A 23,642-nucleotide genomic window follows, 5' to 3' on the forward strand; every position below is an offset into this window, starting at 1 on the left:
GTCCATTTTTAAAAAGTCCAGACCTGTTTCCCCTCGTCGGACTCTCAACCCCTAAAAAAAACAAAATCAAAAAACAATGAATGAAGAGAAGAGGGGTTTTTTTTCCTGATGATGAAGATGATGATGATGATGTTGTTACTTCTGAATGAAAAAGCCCCCCCCCCCAAAAAAAAATAACATAAGTGTTTTTAATTTCTTCTTCTTCTTTTTTCTTCTTCTTCTTCTTCTTCCTCCGCAGAATATAAGATTACTTCCACATTTTTAAATAAATCGCTGCATCTGATGTCTTTATAAAAACACGCCAATCTTCATTTTTTCGTTGGAGTGGTGGCGGATAAAGAAACCATTTCTTTTTTTTTTGTCCTTTTTCTTTATAAATATGCTCGTTGATGATTCAAACTATACAAATTCTTGACTGATAAGAGCTCGAGGGGTTGGTTGTTTTTTTTTTTTTTGATAAGGGGGTTGGTGGTGGTGGTGGAAACGGATAACCATTAAACTTCTTTTCCATTTAAATCTTTTAAAAGAAAAAAAAAAAAAAGTTTGCATTATACATTATACAGTTTACGATGTAGTACCATGCTAGCGCCGCTCGCCTCGTTCTAACTCTTTAATTAGCAATGGAGAATCACTGCTGCTGAAAAAACTACGACACACACTACCGTTGTTAACCCCATTCTGCCCACGGCGCCTTCTGCTTTCACCCAATCACAACGCCTGGAAGAGAAGGAGGGAGGAGGAGGAGGGAGGAGGGAGGAGGAGGAGGTGAAGACAAACTGAGGAAGAGGAGGAGGAAATTATTTTGTTTGTACAGAAAACAAACAGAAGTTAACGAAGCAGCAAATGCAGGAAATCACACTTCATGCATTCAAAATGAGAGATGGCAGGAAGGAGGAAGGGGGAGGAAGGGAGAGGAAGAGGAAGAGGAGGAGGAGGAGGAGGAGGAGGAAGGGGGATTCACAGTTTTCTCAGCTACGACGCAGAGGTGGATGAAGGTGGGATGAGGATGAGGAGGAGTGCTTACAGGGCAGGTGATGCAGAGAGCGTTAGCAGGGTTACAGTGATCGTTAACGTGCCGATTGGTGGATTGGTTGGCGACTCCGCTCGTCGGGCAGAATGGGGGTAAAACTACATTCCTGGTCTGACTAAAATGGATCTGCTTTGTTAACGTAGAAAGAGTCTCTTTGTGTTTCCAACACTTTTCTTAAATTCTTGGCTTTGTCTTCTTGTTTCATACACAGTTTCTTTAGAGAAATGAAGCCTGCTGTAAGTACATCTGGTCGCCCGCTCTGGTCTGTACTGAGGGGGGGCCGAGGCAGCTATGATGCTGGGAGGTCCGCGCTGGAGGGAGGGGGAGGAGGGGGTAGTAAGGGGGACTGGAGGAGGAGGAGGAGGCGGCGGGGGGGGGGGGGAGTGGGGGGGGCAGCGGCTCAGACGGGGGGAGCTTTGCGCTGCAGTAGATACTGGTGGATGTCGTCGGCGTCACGTTTGAGCCAGGCGGCGTTGAGGAGGATGTTCTCACAGCACTGCTGCACCGTGCGCTCGGCCGCCGGCGCCGGGTGACTCTCAAAGAAACTCTGAAAGGAAAAAAAAAAGAGAGACGGAAGAGTTCAAGAACGAGTGCAGAGAAAAGAAACGTAGCTGATAAAACTTAGACTTTACTTTGTTAGATATTGTCTGTTTATTTATTCCAGAGGGCCACATAGACCCCAATTTAATCTCATGTGGTCTATTAAAAGGAAGGAAAAGAAGAGAAGACAAGAAGGACGGAATGAAGGAAGGAAGGGAAGGAAGGGAAGACAGATGGAAGGACTGAAGGAAGAAAAAGAAGGAAGGGAGGAAGGGAGGAAGGAAGGAAGGAAGGAAGGAAGGAGGGGAAGGTAGGAAAGGAAGACAGATGGAAGGAAGGAAGGAAGGAAGGAAGGGAAGACAGATGGAAGGAAAGAAGGAAGGAAAGAAGGAAGGAAAATAAGATAGGGAGGAAGGAAGAAAGAAAGGACAGACAGAAGGAAAGTGGGCCGTATTGGACCTTTCAGCGGGCCGCTTCTGGCCCACGGGCCGCATGTTTGACACCCCTGATTTATTCTCTCCTCTTTTATATTGTTTTGTGTTTTTATTGTGATGCTGAATCAAAAAAGTAAGAATGATTTGAACCTTAAAAAAACAAAAACTCTGAAGAGAAAACGATAATTAGAGCAACTAATAATTAATATAAAGTTATTTTGCTTCCATCATTGTATCAGCTCAACATAGCCTGACGCTGCTCTGATGTCGCCATTAAACTACTGTAAGTAATATTTTGGATGTTAACATTAAATAAAAAAGACTCAGTCTTGTCAGTGTATAATGCCGTCATCATAATTCAAATTTATTTTATTTCTATAACACTTAAAAAAAAGCCAAAAGTGCTTTCAGTTTACTGGTCAGTTTATTGTGGGGTTTTTTCTGCCATCTAGTGGTCAAATATAATAACTGCAGCTTCAAAAAAAGGATATTTTTGTTCCTAAAGATAAATTCAGCTGTTTTAAGTACTGAACAGCTCCAGGTGAAGTTTTTATGCTCCACATATCCAAACAAACTCCATGAAGACGACTGTGTTTATCTGTCTTACTCTATTTTAGCTGAATTCATTTCCAATTTAACACTTTTAAAATCGTATTTAAATGTCTTTTTATTTTGCCATGTGTTGCTTTTATATCCTGTGTTGATGCCTTTTATGTTTCAGGTAAAGCACTTTGTCTCTCCTTGTTGTTGAAACGTGATATAGAAATAAAATCTGCTCTGAAACATGCACTTAATTCTTGTTTTCTACAGAAACAAAAGGAGAAACATTTCCAGGAAAGTTTCTGTAAAAATAAAAAAGTTCTGTAATGTTTTGTGAAGCTCTCTCACCTTTACTTCAGCAGCCATTTTGTCAATAGCGAATCCATCAACCGTGAGCTGCAACGAGGCAAAAAACAAACAGATGAAGTGAACAGAAAGAAAAAAAATAAACTCGACAGTGTTTGCACTTTGGAAGCAGTTTGGTTACATTTCTCATTGAAATTAAAAATGCAAATTATCTGCAAAAGCAAAATGTGGAAAATCCAACTGGAGTTTCTGGTTATTTGTGAATTATAATGATTTAATTCAGAGGATAGAATAAATGTTGGACCGTCTGTAGCTGCACAGCTCTCAGTAGCTTCCTATTCATTTCTATGTGATCGAACTTTGACTCGTGAAAGTCTCAAACATCCAGGAAATATAGTTTATATTCTTGTTTTATAACTTTGTGGTGAAATAATACAAGAAGCAGAGATGTTGTTGGCTTGTTGTTGGTTGTTGCCTCCCCCTGCCTCCCCCTCCCTCCCCCCTCCTCCTCCTCCGGGCGGCTGGATTTTGATCTGATCTCGTCTTGTTTACCTTGATGAGTCGTGATATGAGGAAGCCGCCCTGGTAGCGGTTGTAAAGCTCCTCCCAGTTGTCCTTGACAAACTTCCAGGCAGCTTTACGGCCGTGTTTACTGCTTCCTGCTACGCCCCCGATTACCGAAACCGTGTCCTGAGGACGAACGTCTTCCTGTTGAGGAGAAGACCGGAGGGAGAGGGAGAGGGAGAGAGAGAGAGAGAGAGAGAGAGAGAGAGAGGGAGAGAGAGAGAGACAGACAGAGACAGAGACAGAGAGAGAGACAGAGACAGAGACAGAGAGAGAGAGAGAGAGAGAGAGAGAGAGAGAGAGGGAGAGGGGACAGAGACAGAGAGAGAGAGAGAGAGAGAGAGACAGAGAGAGAGACAGAGAGAGAGAGACAGAGACAGAGACAGAGAGACAGAGACAGAGACAGAGACAGAGACAGAGACAGAGAGAGAGAGAGAGAGAGAGAGACAGAGAGAGAGAGACAGAGACAGAGACAGAGACAGAGAGACAGAGACAGAGACAGAGACAGAGACAGAGAGAGAGAGAGAGAGAGATTAGCATTTAAATCAGCTGACTGGAGAGAAGTCATTCCTGTTAGACTTGGTTGAACACTGAGACAAAAAGACAAAAAGACAAAAAGCCTGAAAGTTGTTTCATACTAAAGCTGCAACGATACTGTTTCAATCATTTTGATGGTTTTAGCTTTTTTTTTTAAATATGAGAATTTGCTGCTTTTTCTTTGTTTTAAATTAATAGTAATTTGATATTTTGGCGAAGAAGACAGCTGATAAAAAATAAAAACCCCACTTTGTGCTGCAGGAATGTTTCATGACCAAGTGATTAATTGAGGGAATTTAAACAACGGAAAGTTAATTATTCACTAGACAGATATGCAACTTAAACTGTTCCTTATCTTTCCTAACTGGGCATCACACACAGCAACATAAACTGAAACCTCTGACTTTCCTTCAAAGACACATGATTAAACCACATTACTTTCATTTCCTCTATTTCCTCTGTTTCTCTCTATCAAAAAACAAAAAATCCAAGGTTGTGAAATGCGGCTGAAGTCGAGGTCATACGCACCGAGAGGGCAAAGGTTAGGACTTTCTGGATGAGGTCAGGGGCAGATATGGCGCCGAGCACTCGCTCTATACGATTCTTCTCCTCCTGCATGTCTGCTTGCTTGTGAAGCTGAAGGAACGAGTGAAAAGAGGAAGAAGGGATGAATAAAAGAGAGAGAGAGAGACAGACAGAGACAGACAGAGAGAGAGAGGTAGAGAGAGAGAGACAGAGGTAGAGAGAGAGAGAGAGAGAGAGAGAGGTAGAGACAGAGACAGAGACAGAGAGAGAGAGGTAGAGAGAGAGATAGAGAGAGACAGAGAGAGACAGAGAGAGAGAGGGAGAGGTAGAGAGAGGTAGAGAGAGAGAGAGACAGAGAGAGAGAGAGAGAGACAGAGACAGAGACAGAGGACAGAATAAACCTAATATTCAGACAGAGAGATCTAAACATTTGACTATCTGACATGAAACCTGTTTTACCTTTAACATCGTCTCCAACGTTGCACTATCTCCGTGCTTCAAAACTGTTAAATACACCTGAAACAAAACACACAATTAATAGTTACGATTCCAACACAGAAAATGTCTTTAATCCTCCCTGTTCTGTTGTCCTCCCGGGTCAAATTGACCCCATCTCTTTTGACTGTTCCTTCTTTCTTTCCTTCCTCATCCCTTCCTTCTTTCCTCCTCCCTTCCTCATCCTTTCTTTCTTTACTTCCTTCCTCCCTTCCTTCTTTCCTCCCTCTTTAATTTTTTTCATTCTTCGCCTCCTTCCCTTGCTCCTTACTCCTTCCCTTCCTTCATTCCTCCCTCCCTCCTTATTCCTTTCGTTCCTTCCTTACTCCCTTCCTCCTCCCTTCCTTCCTCTTTTCCTCCCTCCCTCCTTATTCCCTTCCTACACTCCTTCCTACACTCCTTCCTACACTCCTTCCTACACTCCTTCCTACACTCCTTCCTACACTCCTTCCTACACTCCTTCCTACACTCCTTCCTACACTCCTTCCTACACTCCTTCCTACACTCCTTCCTTCCTTGACCTGAGGACAACAGGAGGGTTAATGAAATAAAAGCAACAACTGAAGCCTTTTAAAGATTCTCTGATCATGCTTTTCTGTCTCTTACCGGGCTCCTCAGGTCTGCAAGGAGACTCTGTTTTCCCTCCACGTGGTCCTTGAATCTCCGCCGCGCCTCCTCCAATGTGGGTTTGTGTCCCGCCTTCCCCAACTTCCCCAGAACCAAACCTCTCAACAGGGCGTCCAGGTGACCTGCAGGACCATAAAACCACGCTCAGGTTACCGACTGTGACAAAGCACAACTGTCCTTTACATGTTGAGCTTCACATTAAACTATAGCCTACTGATTGCAGCACTTCCTGTCCTGGGTTTTTATCGTGTTAGCATTAGGTTACATTTTACATCAAAGCTAACAACATGGTCATAAGTTAGTTTCAGTTCTTTATTGTGTTGCAGGTTTGATTATTTTGCAATTGTTTGTTCCTTCGTTCATATTCACCATTCAGAGCTTTTAGTTGAGAGGGGTCGGCCCAGCGTTTCCTGTCATTTTCATTCACTTTGGGGGCTAATTTATTACCTTTTGATAAAGCCATTTATTTATGTGAATGTGCTGGAAAACAGTTAAATATATACTTTGATTCCTTTTTGTTCAGATTACTGTGAAGGTCCCTGTTGAAGGATGTGGTGCTGGCTGGTTGAGGTGTGAATTGAACGTCCTATAAAGCCAGTAGAGGTTTGGTGCCATGGGGGGGGAAAGGATGGATGGATGGATTTTAATTTGTTAATTTGTTTGTTTTTGGCTGAGTTACACGTGTAATGGAGAGCACTGTAAATAAACCTTCACCTGAGGACGCTTAGCACTCTATACACATTTCTTTTACCAGACTTTTCCTAATGTGACCCACAGTTTACAAAAATAGAAATATATATAATCGTATTTTTTTTTTTTTTGTGGCTGATAAGTTCCTGGATAATAAAATGGTGAATGTCTTTTTTCCATAAGATAAGTCATCCGTTAGTTAATGACTGATGGGGAATTTATGAGTGTGAATTAATTATGAGTCAGAGTACGAACCGTATGTAAGGGTTAAAGTACTGCGATTCCCCATCTATGCATTTAACTGTCAGAGCGTCAACATGAACCCTCGGCCTGTTCAACTCTCTCTTCAATCCTAAATCTACAGCTTCTGTGTGGCGTCAGAGTCTAGTGTGCACATTGCTTTTAAATCACTCTTTATATAAGTAATGTGCTATATTGATAGTTCATAATGTAATGTTTATTATAATATTATTTCTTCTTTCTTGTCTCTTCTTTTTTTATTGTGCCTGGCTAAGTTGTGTGCTGTCCCTGAAATTTAGAGTAAATTAAACAATGTGTGTCTCAATAATTCGATCTGAACCACATGACTATACAGCTCATTTCCTGTCCGGTCCGTCCTCACCTTCCCCTGGTTTGCTGTCCCAGGCCAGCTCGAGGCCGACGGGGGTGAAGAGGTCCCTGATGAACTCCTGGATCTCCTCGTGGAAGTCCGTGTGGGACAGCAGCGAGGACAGGACTCCCAGGTTGCAGCTGAGGTCGCTCCACACTGTGTAGTTGGGCTCGTTGACGAACGCCTCCATCAGCTTCAGCACCTCCACCGTGCTGATCATGCCGGCGCGAGACTGAAGGGACACAGAACAGAATGAAATTAGCGGCCGTAGATTTTAAAAATGGCAGATTTCGGAGCGCCTTGTTGGTCGAGTGGTTGAGCGGTTGCCACGTAATCACAGCGTCCCTGGTTCGAATTCGGCCAGGGACCTTTGCTGCAGGTCATTCCCCTCCTCTATCTCTCTCCCTCCCATCAGATTCTCTAAAATAATATTTTTTGAAGTGAAAGCCTGTTGTACTGAGTCTCCGTTAATGTCACTGTGACAGGAAGGAAGGAAGGAAGGAAGAAAGGAAGAAAGGAAGAACGGAAGGAAGGAAGAAAGGAAGAAAGGAAGAATGGAAGGAAGGAAGGAAAGAAAGAAGGAAAGAAGGAAAGAAAGAAAGAAAGAAAGAAAGGAAGGAGGGAGGGAGGAAGGAAGGAAGGAGGAAAGGAGGAAGGAAGGAAGGATGGAAGGAGGGGGGAGCAAAGAAAAAAGGGTGGAGAGGAAGAAGGAAGGAAAAATTAAAGAAAGAGGGAAGAAGGAAGGAAAGAAGGAAAGAAGGAACAGTCAAAAGAGAGATGGGGTCAATTTGACCCGGGAGGACGAGTTAAGATGTAAAAAGGGTTTTAGGCCTTTTTTAAAGAGTCTTGGGTGTGTGCTGCCCTCAGGTGGTGAGGAAGTCTGCTCCACCAGCGTGTTGCAGCAGAGCAGAAGGCCCCCCCCCCCCCGCTCGCTCCTCAGGGCGCTGAGGGCCCTGAGGAGCGAGCTGCTGGCAGATCTGAAGCCATGTTTGCTTTTGTGATGTGATCAGTTTCCTTGCTGCTACGTGTCCGCTGTATTTGATTTGTTTGCAAGTAGCAGGACTTTGTAGTGAATCCTGAAGGACGCGGGAGGGGGGGGAGGGGGGGGGGTTTCGAGCCAGGGCAACGAAAACCTGAACCGGGGAAACGTTGGTGTGTTTTTCGCTCTCTCATCAGGATCCTGGCAGCGCTGGTCTGATTGTACCTGCCAGGGATCCCTGAGTAGAGCGCATTGCAGTAACGACTACTGCAATGCGCTCTACAGTAATGACGACACAAGCACAGTAAGCCAGTCGTCCGTTGACTGATCAATAAATTGACTAATCGATGCAGCTCCATTATTGATAAAACCAACCGAAAGATGGATTATTACCATTACATATCCTCCAAACTAGTCTCCTTCTCATCACTTGTTTAGATTTTTAAGTTTTGTGTCATAACGAGTCATATTTCTAACTGAGCTTGGAGGTCAGGACGAGGTCGGTGCTGATGTAGCTGAAAGGTGAAGTAACAGCTTTTTGTTTTTGCAACCTGATCGCTGAGTTATAAAAACACATCCCATCAAAGTGTTCCCCCTGATTTTGCAAACATCGCTGCTCTAAATCCACCAGTCAGCGAGGACAGAAATGATAGCGGACTGTATGAAGACTCATTTTTAATATGACGGGACCAAATAAATCCTGATGTTCTGTTTAAAAACATCTTCTCTGGAATTCAATAAAGGCAAGATTTATGGTGAGATGTGATGTGAATTATTCATCACGGCTCATCCTGTAATTCTACCGTGCTGAAAAGTCCCATCCTTTCATTGTGACAGACTGCAGGATTCGGGAGTGAAGGTGTGACCCGTCGTTTCATTATAGCCCTGTTTCCACTAAGGGAGTTCCTGGTAACCTTTAAGAGGCGGGACATTTACAGGAACGTCCTCTCACTCTGTCCTCTAGGCCGTTGTGTCTCCATTAGAGTAGGATGTTGATAGGACCCACCAGACGACGCACCGAAAGCATAACAAAGAAAAACGACAATGAGGAGGTAAACATGGAGGAGCTGAGCTGGTTGCCACTTTTCTGGATTGTGCGTTCGTGTTCATGGCGGTGGACGTTATGAACTTTTCCAGTGTTGAAGACGCTTTCTACTACTGTCCTTCTTTTGCTGGATTTTAAAAATGGAGCTTATTTTAGCTCTTTCTGTTGACGCCACATCCCGCTTTGAGTTTACCCAAGGGGCGGCTGTGGCTCAGGAGGTCGTCCTCCAATTGGAAGATTGGCGGTTCGATTCCTCCAGTTCACATGTCGATGTGTCCTTGGGCAAGACACTTAACCCCAAATTGCTCCCGTTGCTGCGCCAACGGTGTATGAATGTGGATGAATGGTTAAATTCCCCCCTGATGAGCAGGTTGGCACCCTGTGTGGTAGCTCCTGCCATCAGTGTATGAATGTGTGTGAATGGGTGAATGAGATGTCATGTAAAGCGCTTTGAGTGGTCGTAAAGACTAGAAAGGTGCTATATAAGTACAGTCCATTTACCATTTACCAATCAGAACCGAGTCAACCTCAAGCCCCACCCAGGAGTTTTTCGGGCAGGGACTCGTTTAGCCCCCGTAAAAGTTCAAGGAGGTTCCTGCTATGGAGACAACGGCCCTGTAAAATTACCCCCGAAGTACCTGCGGTGGAAACGGGGCTATTGTGACTGCAGGATTCAGGACTGAAGGTGTGATATGAAATCTAAAAGTGACTCACAACATCAGCTGAAGGCGGGAACGAGCCAGAAGGTGAACGAAGAGTCAGTCGCTGTGATTCATCCGTTACATCACAGTCAAGTCATGTTTAAAAATTCACATTTATCGTCACGCTGTGGTTACGAAACACACAGATCAGAGAAGACACATTTATCATCTTTCTTTTTACGCTTTTCAATCATCTGATAAACTGTCGATGTTAAAGCTCCACACCACTTTATAGCTGCTACTGACATAACAAACCACAACGTCTGACTGAACTGTTGGCGGTCAAGTTGCATCGTGGGTAATGTAGGCGCCAGGTTTGGACAAGGAAGGGGAATATGAGAAATAAAAAGAAAGCATCTCTGGAATTGATTTTCAAGTTCATTGCATGTTTGACAATATTAAATAAGAGTGATTTTTTTAAAGTATATGTATATTCGCTCATTTAACATTCATCCTTTTAGACGCAAGCTTTGGATCTGATTGAGCTATTACAAGATAATGCCTCAAAAAGACAACAGGAGCCACTATTGCAGGTTAAATAGCAAAAGATGTTCATACCATGTAATAATACTGTGATGTGCTCATTGTTTTTTAGTTTAAGTTTTCAATGAACTTTAAACTGAAAGGCAACAGTTAAATACAATGAGTCCAGTCCAGATAACAACAGGTGATTCATGGTGACACATCCGCATATCCAGACTGGTACGTGCTTCTAGACATACGATAAGATGTCAAAACAAGGTGTTGACCTCAAACAAGTTCCTCAGTTTGTTGTATTTGGCAGAACAATAAGAAAAAGTTGGAGACAAAAAAAGGCAACGGTGTATGTAATAACTTAATGTGAACCAAAAATGGAGAATACAGAGAATAAATATAGATCCATAAGAAAAAATTAATTGGTCTTAAGTCTTTGTAGGTCACACCAAGAAAGCACTATTTAAAAAAAATAATGTCTTTGCTTTTTCTACCTCTTTGAAGTCATGGCAATATTCTCATTGACCCTAAATGTGATGTTTTACGGACCTCATTTGTTCAAAACATTTTTAAAAAACGAACTCAACTTCAAAAATGTCTCCAGCAGGAATCTCTTATGTCGGCAGTGATTTGTCTTATTCTTCGTTTATACACTAGCACAACCTGTATCTATAGCAACCATAGAACAACCTGTATCTATAGCAACCATAGAACAACCTGCATCTATAGCAACCATAGAACAACCTGCATCTATAGCAACCATAGCACAACCTGTATCTATAGCAACCATAGAACAACCTGTATCTATAGCAACCATAGCACAACCTGCATCTATAGCAACCATAACACAACCTGTATCTATAGCAACCATAGAACAACCTGCATCTATAGCAACCATAGAACAACCTGTATCTATAGCAACCATAGAACAACCTGTATCTATAGCAACCATAGAACAACCTGTATCTATAGCAACCATAGAACAACCTGTATCTATAGCAACCAAAGAACAACCTGTATCTATAGCAACCATAGCACAACCTGTATCTATAGCAACCATAGAACAACCTGTATCTATAGCAACCATGGAACAACCTGTATCTATAGCAACCATAGAACCACCTGTATCTATAGCAACCATAAGACAATCTGATGGTCTTTTCGTGCTTTACATACCTCATACAAGTGGTAAAGATTGACCTAAAAGTTAAATGGGTTAAATGCATTTTGTTTTTTACCTGATATCATGACACAACGCATGACAGTTACATATGTCAAAAAACTATTTATGTTAGTCGTTGCTTGTTGTTAGCACTAAGCACCACTATACTGTTATCAGATTTCAGTGGCAAAGTTCATTAAGTAGTCTGTAATGATTTGATACCATGAACGATAACGCTAGCTTGCTAATTAATTTCCGATAAGTGGGCAACAGCTCTGTTTGATTTGAGACCTGATCTGAGAAGCTGTTATAATTTGCCCACTACACAAGTACACAGTGTACTAACGGAAGTGTGTGATTTGAGACACAGTAACTGTATCTCTTGTGAGTTATAATGGATGTTTGTCTGTTTGGATGTTGTTGATTACAATATTTAGCAACCTTTTTGAGTCTGTCCAAAACCATCAGCGTCTCAAGTTTCAAGTTGAGTTTGCACTTGTTTGACTTCCTTTCTCCACACACGTCTTCCTACGTTCATTTATTTTGCACTGTGTATTTTGTTTACATTGGAAGGGAGTGGACTTCCTCACCACGCGGACAAACAATTGGTCTTCTGGGATTCCTAAATATTTTAATTGTTACTCATTCCATTTGTCATGAGGAGGGTAAAAAAAAAAGAAAAGAAAAGCTCTGTGCGTTTGTTGTCTCACCAGAGAGAAGAGGTCGTTCTGGAGGCCGAGCCGGTCCACAGGCTGCAGGCTGAGATCTCTGATACCCGGCAGCAGACTCTCCAGCATGGACGAGCTGTACTGGATACGATAGAAGCCCACAGTGCCGGGGTTGATCTGTAAACAATAAAAAGCAGCAGGGACACAATTGGGTCAGGCTGTGCGCGAGGGGAAAAAAAAAAAAAAAAAAAAATTCACCTCTCATACTCGGAGCTCTTATCCAGCGTGGCTTAGAGTGAGTGAAACCGAGTCATACTAATGCTAATGCTCGGAGGGTTTAGTGTTTTCACAGAACGCTGACAAACACTGGAAACTGTCTTTTATATGGAGCCATGTTTGTCGAGCTTCTCAGAGTAGAAAATCACTCCTAACTAGCCAAAACTTCTCAGTGACCCATTTTTATTCTTGGTTTTAGAGCTACGAATAAAAGTATCTGATCAAATGTCTTAACTTCAATCATTCCCATCAATATTTTAGTTGAGCTCCAGAAGTCATCATAGTTTCTACTTTGTGTCTCAGGGTGTTGTAAGACAGGAACATCTCACCCTCTTCTGTAAAGGAGGGGGGGGGGGGGGGTCCTCCTTATTGAAAGGAAGTGAGTGGGACACTTCATAAATGAGTCTTACTCTGAGGTATGAGGATTATTTTTAGTCATAAGTGAACTTTCAGCTCCACTCCTAAAACTAATTCTGAGAAGTCGACTTCAGCAGCACAACTCTGTTCAGTTTTTTAAATGTGGTTTCTTTGTGAAAACTACTTGCATCTTTCCAAGTTTCCAACACATGAACTACAGAAAACTTCTCTCTTCTTCGTCAGTCTCTTTTCAACTGACATCAACAGAACTGCATCTCAGCCAACATGTGCAGAGAAGTAGGACAGAAAGCCCAGCTGACCAAATCACTGTCCAACAAAATGCAATCGATCGATCTTCAGAAAGCTTTTCTTATACATTTTGCTGCTTTACAGACTAGACAGCTGCAGTCTGTTACTCTGCTGACTGTCATCTGGTTCAGTTCCCTCCTGCTTTAACTGTGTTTGAATGAAGCCAAATTCACAATACAGCTTTTCCTTTTTACATATTTGTCTGTTTCTGTTGTCAGACTCCAGAGTATGAAATGAAGAGTCATTTAATTGCATCTCAAACATGTTCAGCAGCAGTCAAGCAGTAAATGTCACTATTATATAATCTCTGGAGAAGCAGGTTTGGGGTGAGAAAACACTTTTAGTCTGAACGGAGAGCTGAAATACAAAGCAGAAGATCTGTTAACTAAGGTAACCCAATGTGGATGAACTCCAGAGCTGAGAAGCTTGTGGCTCATAAGTTAGTCGTTAACAGAAAGTCTATAAACAGTATGGGAGCAGCAGGGATTTAAAGTATCACATCAGTATCAGCTGTTAAAAAAGTGCCATTTATTTTCAGTCTTTTGTTCACACCGTTCACTTCCTGAGAAATCTTAATTCAGGCAGAAACATCGTCGACAGCTAAACCAATTTACAACCCAAACCCATGAGACATTAAACAAGCCTGTTCATGTTCTTGTCGCATTTGTCAAAAACTCAAATTGACACTTAAGTCAAGTCAGCTTATTTATAATCATTTGCCTCAAGGGGGGGTTTTACAGTCAGTGCAGCAAAACATGAGCGGACACAGAAAAGGAAAATCTTCCCGAATAAAACACTCCTGACTAGGCATGGGTTGATAACCGTGTTCAAGGTATACAGCGATTTGAAAAAGCCACGACAACCGAAACCGCCAAATCATACCGTTCCTAAGGTATGAGCTGTTTTTAGTCTGGTCAAAGACAGGAAGTGGAAAGGTCAGAAATCCCTCAGGTGGAGCAGCTGCAGCGTAGAGTATCACGACCCCTCACACTGTCATTACAGATTCAGGTTAAATGAACATGTCTGTCTTTATTTTTCTTCCTTTTAGGAACATTTTAGAGCTGGAATCACAATACCGCCATACCGTGAAACCATGATATTTTTGCTTATGGTTATCATACCGCCAGAATCTCATACCAGCCCCATGCCTACTCCTGATGATATTCGAGAGATGACGATGATATAAAACAGACTGATACTTTATTGATCCATAACAGGAAATGACTTGGTTACTGCCGCTACGTTCACAGTCAAGACAGCCACACATAACTAAAAGAAAACCTAAATTAATGAACAGAGGGCTTGTTAATTTATAAATGAAGAATAAGGACCTAAAAAGGACATTAATCGACCACCGTTTACCAGCCTTAAGGTGGTATTTTAAAAAGGTACACTGTGCCTTGGGTTATGCTGGTTAAACACTTGGTTGACAGAGGAAGTGTTGACCACATCCTCTCCTCCTCTTCCTCTCAACCAACTAACAACAAGGAACTAACATTCACTGCACGCCGTTTGACCTTTGATGTCTCACTCGTAAAGAAATCAGGACAGACTGAAGCTTTTTTCTTCTTATGACTCACTGATTCAAGCTCCACCAACAATCTCTCACTCACATGTCTCCTTGCTGCAGATGAACCACACTGGAAACTTCACACCGTCTTGAGTTAATAACAATAAAAAGAAATGTTCCACTTCCACTCAGAGGAGGGTTAAATATTTACTAAAAATGGTGACTGTCTTAGCTTAAAGTTTTACCTGCTTTTATGTAAATTATCTTTATCACAAACTTGGCTTGACGCATTTAAAGACAGTCGTGTGTGTTTTAAAATTGCATTATGTAAAAGATACTGTGTTATATAAGGCAGGAAATGAATGATTGCATGAATATTCCCAATAGAAATGCTAATTCTGCTCTGTAGAAACTCAGCTTTTACCTTATAAAGCCTTTAAAAGCAGCTAACGTGGAAACAGTACCTTGATCCACTGGTCCGGGGTGACGCTGCTAACGGTGATGGTTGTCTCCGGTCTGTCCAGCAGAACTTTGAGCTTGGTGCATTTGGGGTCCTCGCTGGTACAAATACTAATGGGGACCATCCAGTTGGGGCAATCCTCACCTGCTCAACAGAGACAAGAGGAGAGAGAGGGAGCCAATGAGACGATCAGTCAAAGAAGAAGTCACGTTTCTTATTTTATCATGAATATAAAAGAAGATATAAGCAGTAGGTCATTGAGCCTGTTTGTATGACCATTGCTAAGATAACCATACTTACCATTATGTGGTCCACTAGCACAGAACTTCTTCTGAGATAACTTGAGAACGCGGTCCTCACCTTGCTATAAATAACATTACAAACAGTTTAGAGCCAAACACAACACTGATTTGTCATTTTCTGCTTTTTAATTTGACTCTTAAGTTAAAAAAAAAAAGTTGGTAGCTAATAGTTTAGTTTATTTGGATCCCCATTAGCTGTTACCCAGGCAACAGCTACTCTTCCTGGGGTCCAATATATTCCATCGTGTGGCTGCAGGACTTTGTTGTCTGCTTTCCCGTCCTTGAGCAGTTTTGTGAATGCACTAAATGTATGACACTGATTTAAAGCGCTCAGCCCGGTGGATGGTTTTAAACAGCTTGTGTCACTGCTCACCTGTTCCTGGTCCACTACAATAATCGGGAAGCCCATCTGCTTAGTCCACGAGCTCATCACTGCAGCAATGGGTTTCCCACTGGCCTGTTCCAGACAGTCCCATAGGTCCTCTATCAGGGAAGACAGACAGGAAGGAGAGGAAAGAGGATTAGGAACCTAGGAAAGTCAAACCACACACCTGTTTCATCTTAACCCTTTATAGGACACTCATTGAAAGGAAGGGAGGAAGGAAGGAAGGAAGGAAGGAAGGATGAAAGGAAGGAAGGAAGGAAGGGAAGGAAGGAGGGAAGAAGGAAAGGAAGGAAAGGAAGGAAGAACAGAGGAAAGAAGGAAGGTAGGGGGGAGGAAAGAAAGAGAAGGAGGGAGGGAGGGAGGGAGGAAAGGAAGGAAGGACAGAGGAAAGAAGGAAGGAAGGACGGAGGAAGGAAAGAAGGAAGGGAGGAGAGAAGGAAGGAGGGAGGGAGGGAGGGAGGAAGAACAGATGGAAGGAAGGAAAGGAAGGAAGGAAGGAAGGAAGGACGGAGGAAGGAAGGGAGGAGAGAAGGAGGACAGATGGAAGGAAGGAAAGGAAGGAAGGACGGAGGAAATAAGGAACGAGGGAGGGAGAAAGGAAAAGAGGGAGGGAGGACAGAAGGAAGGAAGGAAGGAAGGAAAGATATTTTGGGATATTTACAGAAGTTACCAAATATAATTATTTGCCCAATAAAGGGTTAAAGAAAAAATACTCTTACCTGTTGATGCGTTTTTATGTTGGAACTTTAAAAGATAGGCGTTCATTCCTTTCCTAAAGTCCTACAGAGACAAAGAAAGAGGTAAGTCTCAATATATTAAAAACAAATCAAACTGAAACAATGAAAAGCTGCAAGCAAACGTTGTTTCTAACCTCGTCTCCTATGTAGTTGTGCAACATGCGGATCACAGATGCTCCTTTGCTGTAGGAGATGGCGTCAAAGATTTCATCTACTTCTGATGGATGGCCCACGTTCACCTGAAGGAGAAAACGGTCAAAGTGAGCGACGAACACCAACAGAAACCAACCACACCAAGAGTTTAGAGCAGAGGAGTCAAACTCATTTTCATTCAAGGGCCACATACAGACCAATTTGATCTAATGTGGGCCGGCCCGGATCATTAAAAAGATGGAAGGAAGGCAGGAAGGATGGAAGGAAGGAAGGAAGGAAAGAAGGAAAGACAGACGGAAGGACGGACAGACAGACGGAAGGACGGACAGACAGACGGAAGGACGGACAGACAAACGGAAGGACGGACAGACAAACGGAAGGACGGACAGACAGACGGAAAGAAGGAAGGACAGAAGGAGGAAAGGGAGGAAGGACAGGTGGAAGGAAGGAATGAAGTAAGAAAAAAAGGAAAGTAGAAAGGACGGACAGACAGACAGACGGAAGGAAGGAAAGAAGGAAGGACAGAAGGAGGAATGGGAGGAAGGACAGGTGGATGGAATGAACGAAGTAAGGAAAAAAGGAAGGTAGGAAGGACAGATGGAAGGAAGGAAAAGAAGACAGGAAGCAAAGTGGGCCAGATTGCACCCCTCGGCGGGTCGGTTCTGGCCCACGGGCCGCATGTTTGACACCCCTGGTTTAGAGTCTAATCCCAACACACCTCACCATTATTTAACCTTCAAACGATTACTTCAGTTAGAATTCATAAGCAGAGGAAACACCAACATGAATATATGGTTTCTAACCAGGCGGGGAGTTCTGGTCCTCTGAAATGAGGCCAACCAGGAAGTAGCTTAGAGCTGCATTCTATCAAAAGGCCACCAGGGGGCGACCGTCTCTATACAAGTCAATGGAGAATTCACCAACTTCTCACTTGATTTCTAACCTCAGTAAACGTTTTCAAAATGTGTTTATGGTCTCAATCGCTAGTTTAAAGCCTTCTTCAATGCAGTATGATGTTCATTTGGGACATTTTGGCCTCCCTGATTTTATATTTGACGATAAAGCAGGGTATGCATTAGGGGGCGGGGCTACGTCCTGATTGACAGGTTGATTGACCAATGTCCTCGAGATCCAGCCCTCGCAACCATAGCAACCTCCCCACTCCGCCCCTGGCCCCGCCTCATGCCCATATAAGTAGAATCCGTGTTTTTATTTTTCCCAGCATGCACCTGAAACTATCAAGATGGCGCTGCCTAGATTCGATACTATTGGCTTCCGAGCAGCAGTCCACAAACCAATGGGTGACGTCACGGATGTTACGTCCATTTCTTATATACAGTCTATGATTCTAACAGACTACAGAGTGAATCGCACCTCTATGGGATGGCTGCTGTCCAGCGCGTCCAGGTCCAGAGCGCGGGTGTAGTCGGCTGAGACAAACTGGGTCCAGATGTCATATTCGGGGAAGCAGTGGTCCACACACAGATACTCGATCCAAGATGCAAATCCCTCATTAAGCCACAGATGGGTCCACCATTCCTGCACACATGGAAAAACAAAAACAGAGAGAGAGAGAGAGAGAACATATTTCAACATTTCAACGCTCATGCCAGTCAAAAAGTGTTTCCTTTCCAAAGTTCGATCCAGAAAGAGAGAAAACTAAATACAGACACGAGCTCTGAGTAACAAAGTTAAACTGATGGACAATGAGTAACTTAACCCTCCTGTTGTGTTCAAGTCAAGGAAATAAGGAAAGGAGGGAGGGAGGGAGGGAGGGAGGAAGGAGGGAAGGAAGAAAGGGGGATGGAGGAAGGAAGGAAGGGAGGAAAGGAAATAAGGAAGGAAGGAAGGACGGAGGAAAGAAGTAAGTAAAGAAGGAAGGTAGGAGGGTGGGAGGAAATAAGGTAGGAGGGTGGGAGGAAGGAAGGAAAGAAGGACAGAGGAGAGAAGGAAGGGAGGAAGGAAGGACGGAGGAAGGAAAGAAGGTAGGAAGGAAGGAAGGAAGAAAGGAGGGGGAAAGGAGGAAGGAAAGGAGGGAGGGAGGAAAGAAGGGAAGGAAGGAAGGAGGGAAGGAAGGAAGAGTCAAAACAGATGGGTCAATTTGACCCGGGAGCACAACAGGAGGGTTAAGATGCTGCTGACAACATGACGACAGGACAAGTACATATTGTTTGGTTTCTTTGGAGATTTCACCGCAAACTAGGGCAACCAACAATACTGGATTCTTTAAATTGACACAGATAATAAGGGGGTAAAAATATCCGGAGATACATAAGCCAATAATCTTCTACATAAATACACATTGTTTGCAATAATCCCTCAAATGTGGTTATTCAACACTTGTGACAAACGTATTTAAATGGAGGCCAGAAGAACATATTAATATATGAACTGTATGCTAACCCTTAAACAGACAACGTGCACCAGGAGATACAGACTCTTTAACCTTCCTGTTGTCCTCCCGGGTCCTTCCTTCCTTCCTTCCTTCCTTCCTTCCTTCATCTGTCCTTCCTTCCTTCCTTCATCTGTCCTTCCTTCCTTCCTTCCTTCCTCATATCTAAGTTCAGCTGTTAGGGTAAATGTTCCCTCCTTCTGTCCTTTCTTCCTTCCTTCATCTGTCCTTCCTCTGTCCTTCCTTCCTTCCTTCCTTCCTTCCTTCCTTCCTTCCTTCATCTGTCCTTCTTTCCTTCCTTCATCTGTCCTTCCTTCATCTGTCCTTCCTTCCTTCCTTCCTTCCTTCATCTGTCCTTCCTTCCTTCCTTCCTTCCTTCCTTCCTTCCTTCCTTCCTTCCTTCCTTCATCTGTCCGTCCTTCCTTCCTTCCTTCCTTCCTTCCTCCCTCAGATCTAAGTTCAGCTGTTAGGGTAAATGTTCCCTCCTTCTGTCCTTTCTTCCTTCCTTCATCTGTCCTTCCTTCCTTCCTCCCTCCCTCCCCTTCCTCCCTCCTTTCCTTCCTTCCTTCCTTCCTTCCTCCCTCCTTTCCTTCTTCCTCCCTTCCTTCCCTCCCTCCCTCCCTCCTCCCTCCCTCCCTCCCTCCTTTCCTTCCTTCTTCATCCCTTGCTTCCCTTCCTTCCTCCTTTCCTTCCTTCCTTCCTCCCTCCCTCCTTTCCTTCTTCCTCCCTTCCTTCCTTTCCTTCTTCCTCCCCCCTTCCCTTCCTTCCTTCTTCCCTCCTTTCCTTCCTTCCTTCCTCCCTCCTTCCTTCCTTCCTTCCTTTCCTTCCTTCTTCATCCCTTGCTTCCCTTCCTTCCTCCTTTCGTCCTTTCCTTCATTCCTTCCTTACTTGAGGTGCAAATGACATAACTAGTAAGGTCTGTTTAAGGGTTAAACTTGAATTAAGAAAAAGGATTAAGTATATATAAAATGCTGCCTTTATAACAAATACCAATATATTTGTGATGACGCCAATATCAGCTGACCAACAGTCGGCTCTTCTGCAAACAATGTTTTTTTCCCCCCATAATGGATGTTTAACCTTCCTGTCGTGCTCCCGGGTCAAATTGACCCGTCTTTTTTGACTGTTCCTTCCTTCCTTCCTTCTCTCTTTCTTTCCTTCTTCTCTCTTTCCTACCTTCTTTCCTTCCTCCATCTCCCTTCCTTCCTTCCTTCCTCCCTCCTTCCTTCCTCCCTTCTACCTTCCTTCCTTACTTGCTTCTTTTCTCCATCCTTCCTTCCTCCCTCCCTCCTTCCTCCTTTCTACCTTCCTTCCTTACTTGCTTCTTTTCTCCATCCTTCCTTCCTTCCTTCCTTATTTCCTTTCCTCCCTTCCTTCCATCTCTCCTCCATCCCCCTTTCTTCCTTCTGTCGTTCCTTCCTTTCTCTCTCCTTCCTTCCTTCCTTCCTTCCTCCCTGCCTTCTTTCCTTTACTCCCTTCCTCCCTTCTCTTCCTTGACTCGAACACAACAGGATGTTTAACATTTTGGAAATTAATCCTTTTATTCTTAACTTAGCGTTATAGTTCAGTTTTTACCATTTTTGTCACTATTAATATTTCAATGCTTCTCAGTATTATTTTCTGTTACACATAAACGATAGGGTTAATGCCGGTTACCATGGTGACCAAGTTTCCGAACCACTGGTGGGCGAGTTCGTGTCCCACCACCAGCGCCACCCACTGCCTGGAGGACGAGCAGGAGTTCTTCGGGTCGATTAGCAGAGCTGTCTCCCTGCGAAGTTAAAAACATAAAAAGACGTCTGAAGGTTGAAGCTTCCTGTGAGCGACGGCAGGTTTCCCTCCGTCAGCCGCTGCGAGACGCTTATTAAAGAGAAACCTGCGTCCAGATGGCTGAGAGCAGCAGATGATGAACAGAGCTGCAGACTGAACAGCTAACAGGTGGCAGCACATCAAACAAACTACAAAGCAATTAAAAAGTCATCGAGCCCGTCGACCGCAGATACACTAAAACTGCAAGACGCATTTTCTTCAGAGAATAAAAGAATAAATGATGTTTTATGAGATCATCATTACAAATATGTCCAACGGCTCATCAGACAGGTTTAAAACTCCTAAAATAGTTTTTTTTTTTTTATATTTTTTGGGCTTTTTTGCCTTTAATGTTCAGGACAGTGTAGAGAGACAGGAAACAGGCAGAGAGAGGGGGAATGACACGCAGGATAAGACCGCTCGGATCGGGATTCGAACCGGGGTCGCCTGCAACGAGGACTATAGCCTCAACACATGGGGCGGGTGCTCTACCCGCTGAGCTATGCTCAACCCCAAACTCCTAAAATAGTTAAAATGAATATATGAGTATAAACTGTTCATTATAAAGCATCCATGTGACCTGCTTTCATTTAGACCTGCTGTATTCATCACACACTGTAGCTGCTCCTCAACTATAGAACGAGCTTCCTTTAAATATTAGACAAGCCTCCTCACTGTCCGTTTTTAAAACTCGTCTTAAAACCCATTTTTATTCCTTTCCCTCGGCTTTCAACCCAGCATGAGACTCTGCTCCTGTCTTATTGTTTTATGGTTTGTTTTAGTTATTGAATAAACAATTATTTTAGTATGTATTTCCTGTTAATTGATTTATGTTCCTGTGTTGTTTTTATCTATTTATATACAGCACTCTGTTTCAGCTGTGGTTGTTTTAAAGTGCTTTATAAATAAAGTTGAAGTTGTTTTCTGGTACGACGACGGACTTTTAGAGACGTTACTGGTCTGCACACTTTGAGTTTAATCTCTTGTTGAACTGGTCGATAAACTGGAAAAACTAACTGTCGGCTTGTCTCACTGCTTATATTTGTTCACCCAAGAACTCAGCAAATATCTTGGTGAGTTTAATATTATCATAACTAAATGAACTGATGGTCAGAGTGATGAAAACAAAGCTTAAGTTGTAAGAAACCATCATTTTTCTATTTTAAAAAAGGATAAAAATGCACTTAAAGCATTTAAAAAGGTCAATATCTTCGTCTATGTTTAATATTTTGCTTTATGGTGAATCTGACAGTAAAACTTTATTCACTTTGAAAATAAATTACTATTATTAGTTACTTAAATTAATTTGTCAGGTTTCAGCTTTGTGTCATTGTCTCCTCCACAGTCTTTATATTAATATACTGCAATACTGTTTATTTCAACCCTCCTGTTGTCCTCAGGTGAAGGAAGGAAGGAAGGAAGGAAGGAAGGAAGAAAGAAAGGAAAGGAGTAAAGACGGAGGAGGGAAGGAAGGAAAGGAAAGGAGTAAAGATGAAGGAAGGAAGGAAGGGAGTAAAGAGGGAGGAGGGAAGGAAGGAAGGAAGGAAGGAAAGGAGTAAAGACGGAGGAGGGAATGAAGGAAGGAAGGAAGGAAGAAGGGAGTAAAGACGGAGGAAGGAAGGAAGGAAAGGAAAGGAGTAAAGATGAAGGAAGGAAGGAAGGAAGGGAGTAAAGAGGGAGGAGGGAAGGAAGGAAGGAAGGAAGGAAAGGAGTAAAGACGGAGGAGGGAAGGAAGGAAGGAAGGAAGGAAGAAAAGGAGTAAAGACGGAGGAAGGAAGGAAGGAAAGGAAAGGAGTAAAGATGAAGGAAGGAAGGAAGGAAGGGAGTAAAGAGGGAGGAGGGAAGGAAGGAAGGAAGGAAGGAAAGGAGTAAAGACGGAGGAGGGAAGGAAGGAAGGAAGGAAAGGAGTAAAGACGGAGGAGGGAAGGAAGGAAAGAAGGAAGGAAAGGAGTAAAGAAGGAGGAGGGAAGGAAGGAAGGAAAGGAGTAAAGAGAGGAGAGAAGGAAGGAAGGAAGGAAAGGAGTAAAGACGGAGGAGGGAAGGAAGGAAGGAAGGAAGGAAAGGAGTAAAGACGGAGGAGGGAAGGAAGGAAGGAAGGAAGGAAGGAAAGGAGTAAAGACGGAGGAGGGAAGGAAAGAAAGGAATAAAAACGGAGGAGGGAAGGAAGGAAGGAAGGAAAGGAGTAAAGACAGAGGAGGGAGGGAAGGAAGGAGGGAAGGAAGGAAAGAAGGAAGGAAAGGAGAAAAGACAGAGGAGGGAGGGAAGGAAGGAGGGAAGGAAGGAAAGAAGGAAGGAAAGGAGTAAAGACGGAGGAGGGAAGGAAGGAAGGAAGGAAAGGAGTAAAGACAGAGGAGGGAGGGAAGGAAGGAGGGAAGGAAGGAAAGAAGGAAGGAAAGGAGAAAAGACGGAGGAAGGAAGGAAGGAAAGGAAAGGAGTAAAGATGGAGGAGGGAGGGAAGGAAGGAAGGAAAGAAGGAAGGAAAGGAGTAAAGACGGAGGATGGAGGGAAGGAAGGAAGGAAGGAAAGAAGGAAAGATGGAGGAGGGAAGGAAGGAAGGAAAGGAGTAAAGATGGAGGAGGGAAGGAAGGAAAGGAGGAAAGACGGAGGAGGGAAGGAAGGAAGGAAAGGACGAAAGACGGAGGAGGGAAGGAAAGGAGGAAAGGAGTCACATCAGTCGTTAAAGACTATTTTTCTGTTTCCTGTTTGATTCAAATTTACCAAATCGTGTCTCAAAATGTGAATGACGATTTTGAATGATGGTTTATAATTAATAAAGTTAAAGAGCAGCTAATACTGACCTGTAGGTAACAAGGCCCCAGTTTTCCATGGCACCTAGAAGAGAGGAAGTAGTTCAGTTTCAGTTTTATCCACTTAATTAAAATCATTTTCATGTCTCAGGATTTCAAAATAAAATGCAAGTGTGGAGAAACTACTGACCAGCAGCAAAATCAGCGATAGCTATGAGATCGATTTTAGGCAACGGATAAGGAACACTGAAGTAGTCTTTGTAGAAAGGTAAGGTCTT

At 43.2% G+C, this 23,642-nt stretch overlaps 1 protein-coding gene across 1 annotated transcript; it reads right to left on the reverse strand.

Annotated features, from left to right (window-relative positions):
- Positions 1 to 1,398: 1,398 nt before the first annotated feature.
- On the reverse strand, positions 1,399 to 23,636 carry npepps (aminopeptidase puromycin sensitive). Its single transcript, XM_053314867.1, has 17 exons — positions 23,555 to 23,636; positions 23,416 to 23,449; positions 20,465 to 20,579; positions 17,791 to 17,955; positions 16,398 to 16,502; positions 16,246 to 16,306; positions 15,515 to 15,624; positions 15,140 to 15,203; positions 14,844 to 14,983; positions 11,970 to 12,104; positions 6,911 to 7,130; positions 5,578 to 5,720; positions 4,936 to 4,992; positions 4,480 to 4,587; positions 3,403 to 3,558; positions 2,893 to 2,940; positions 1,399 to 1,577 (listed from the first exon to the last, which is right to left on the reverse strand). Exons 2-17 carry the CDS (start codon positions 23,442 to 23,444, stop codon positions 1,431 to 1,433), a joined length of 1,803 nt encoding a protein of 600 aa, XP_053170842.1. The 5' UTR covers positions 23,445 to 23,449; positions 23,555 to 23,636; the 3' UTR covers positions 1,399 to 1,430.
- Positions 23,637 to 23,642: the final 6 nt, after the last annotated feature.

This window comes from Scomber japonicus, unplaced genomic scaffold, assembly GCF_027409825.1.
Source record: "Scomber japonicus isolate fScoJap1 unplaced genomic scaffold, fScoJap1.pri scaffold_441, whole genome shotgun sequence".
NCBI classification, from domain to species: Eukaryota; Metazoa; Chordata; class Actinopteri; order Scombriformes; family Scombridae; genus Scomber; species Scomber japonicus.

Coding starts and splice junctions, on each gene's coding strand:
- npepps (XM_053314867.1), bottom strand. CDS start 23,444: ATGGAAAACTGGGGCCTTGTTACCTACAG. Junction 16,307..16,397: donor ACAACTACATAGGAGACGAG/GTTAGAAACAAC, acceptor TTGTCTCTGTAG/GACTTTAGGAAAGGAATGAA. Junction 7,131..11,969: donor AGAACGACCTCTTCTCTCTG/GTGAGACAACAA, acceptor GTGTCCCTTCAG/TCTCGCGCCGGCATGATCAG.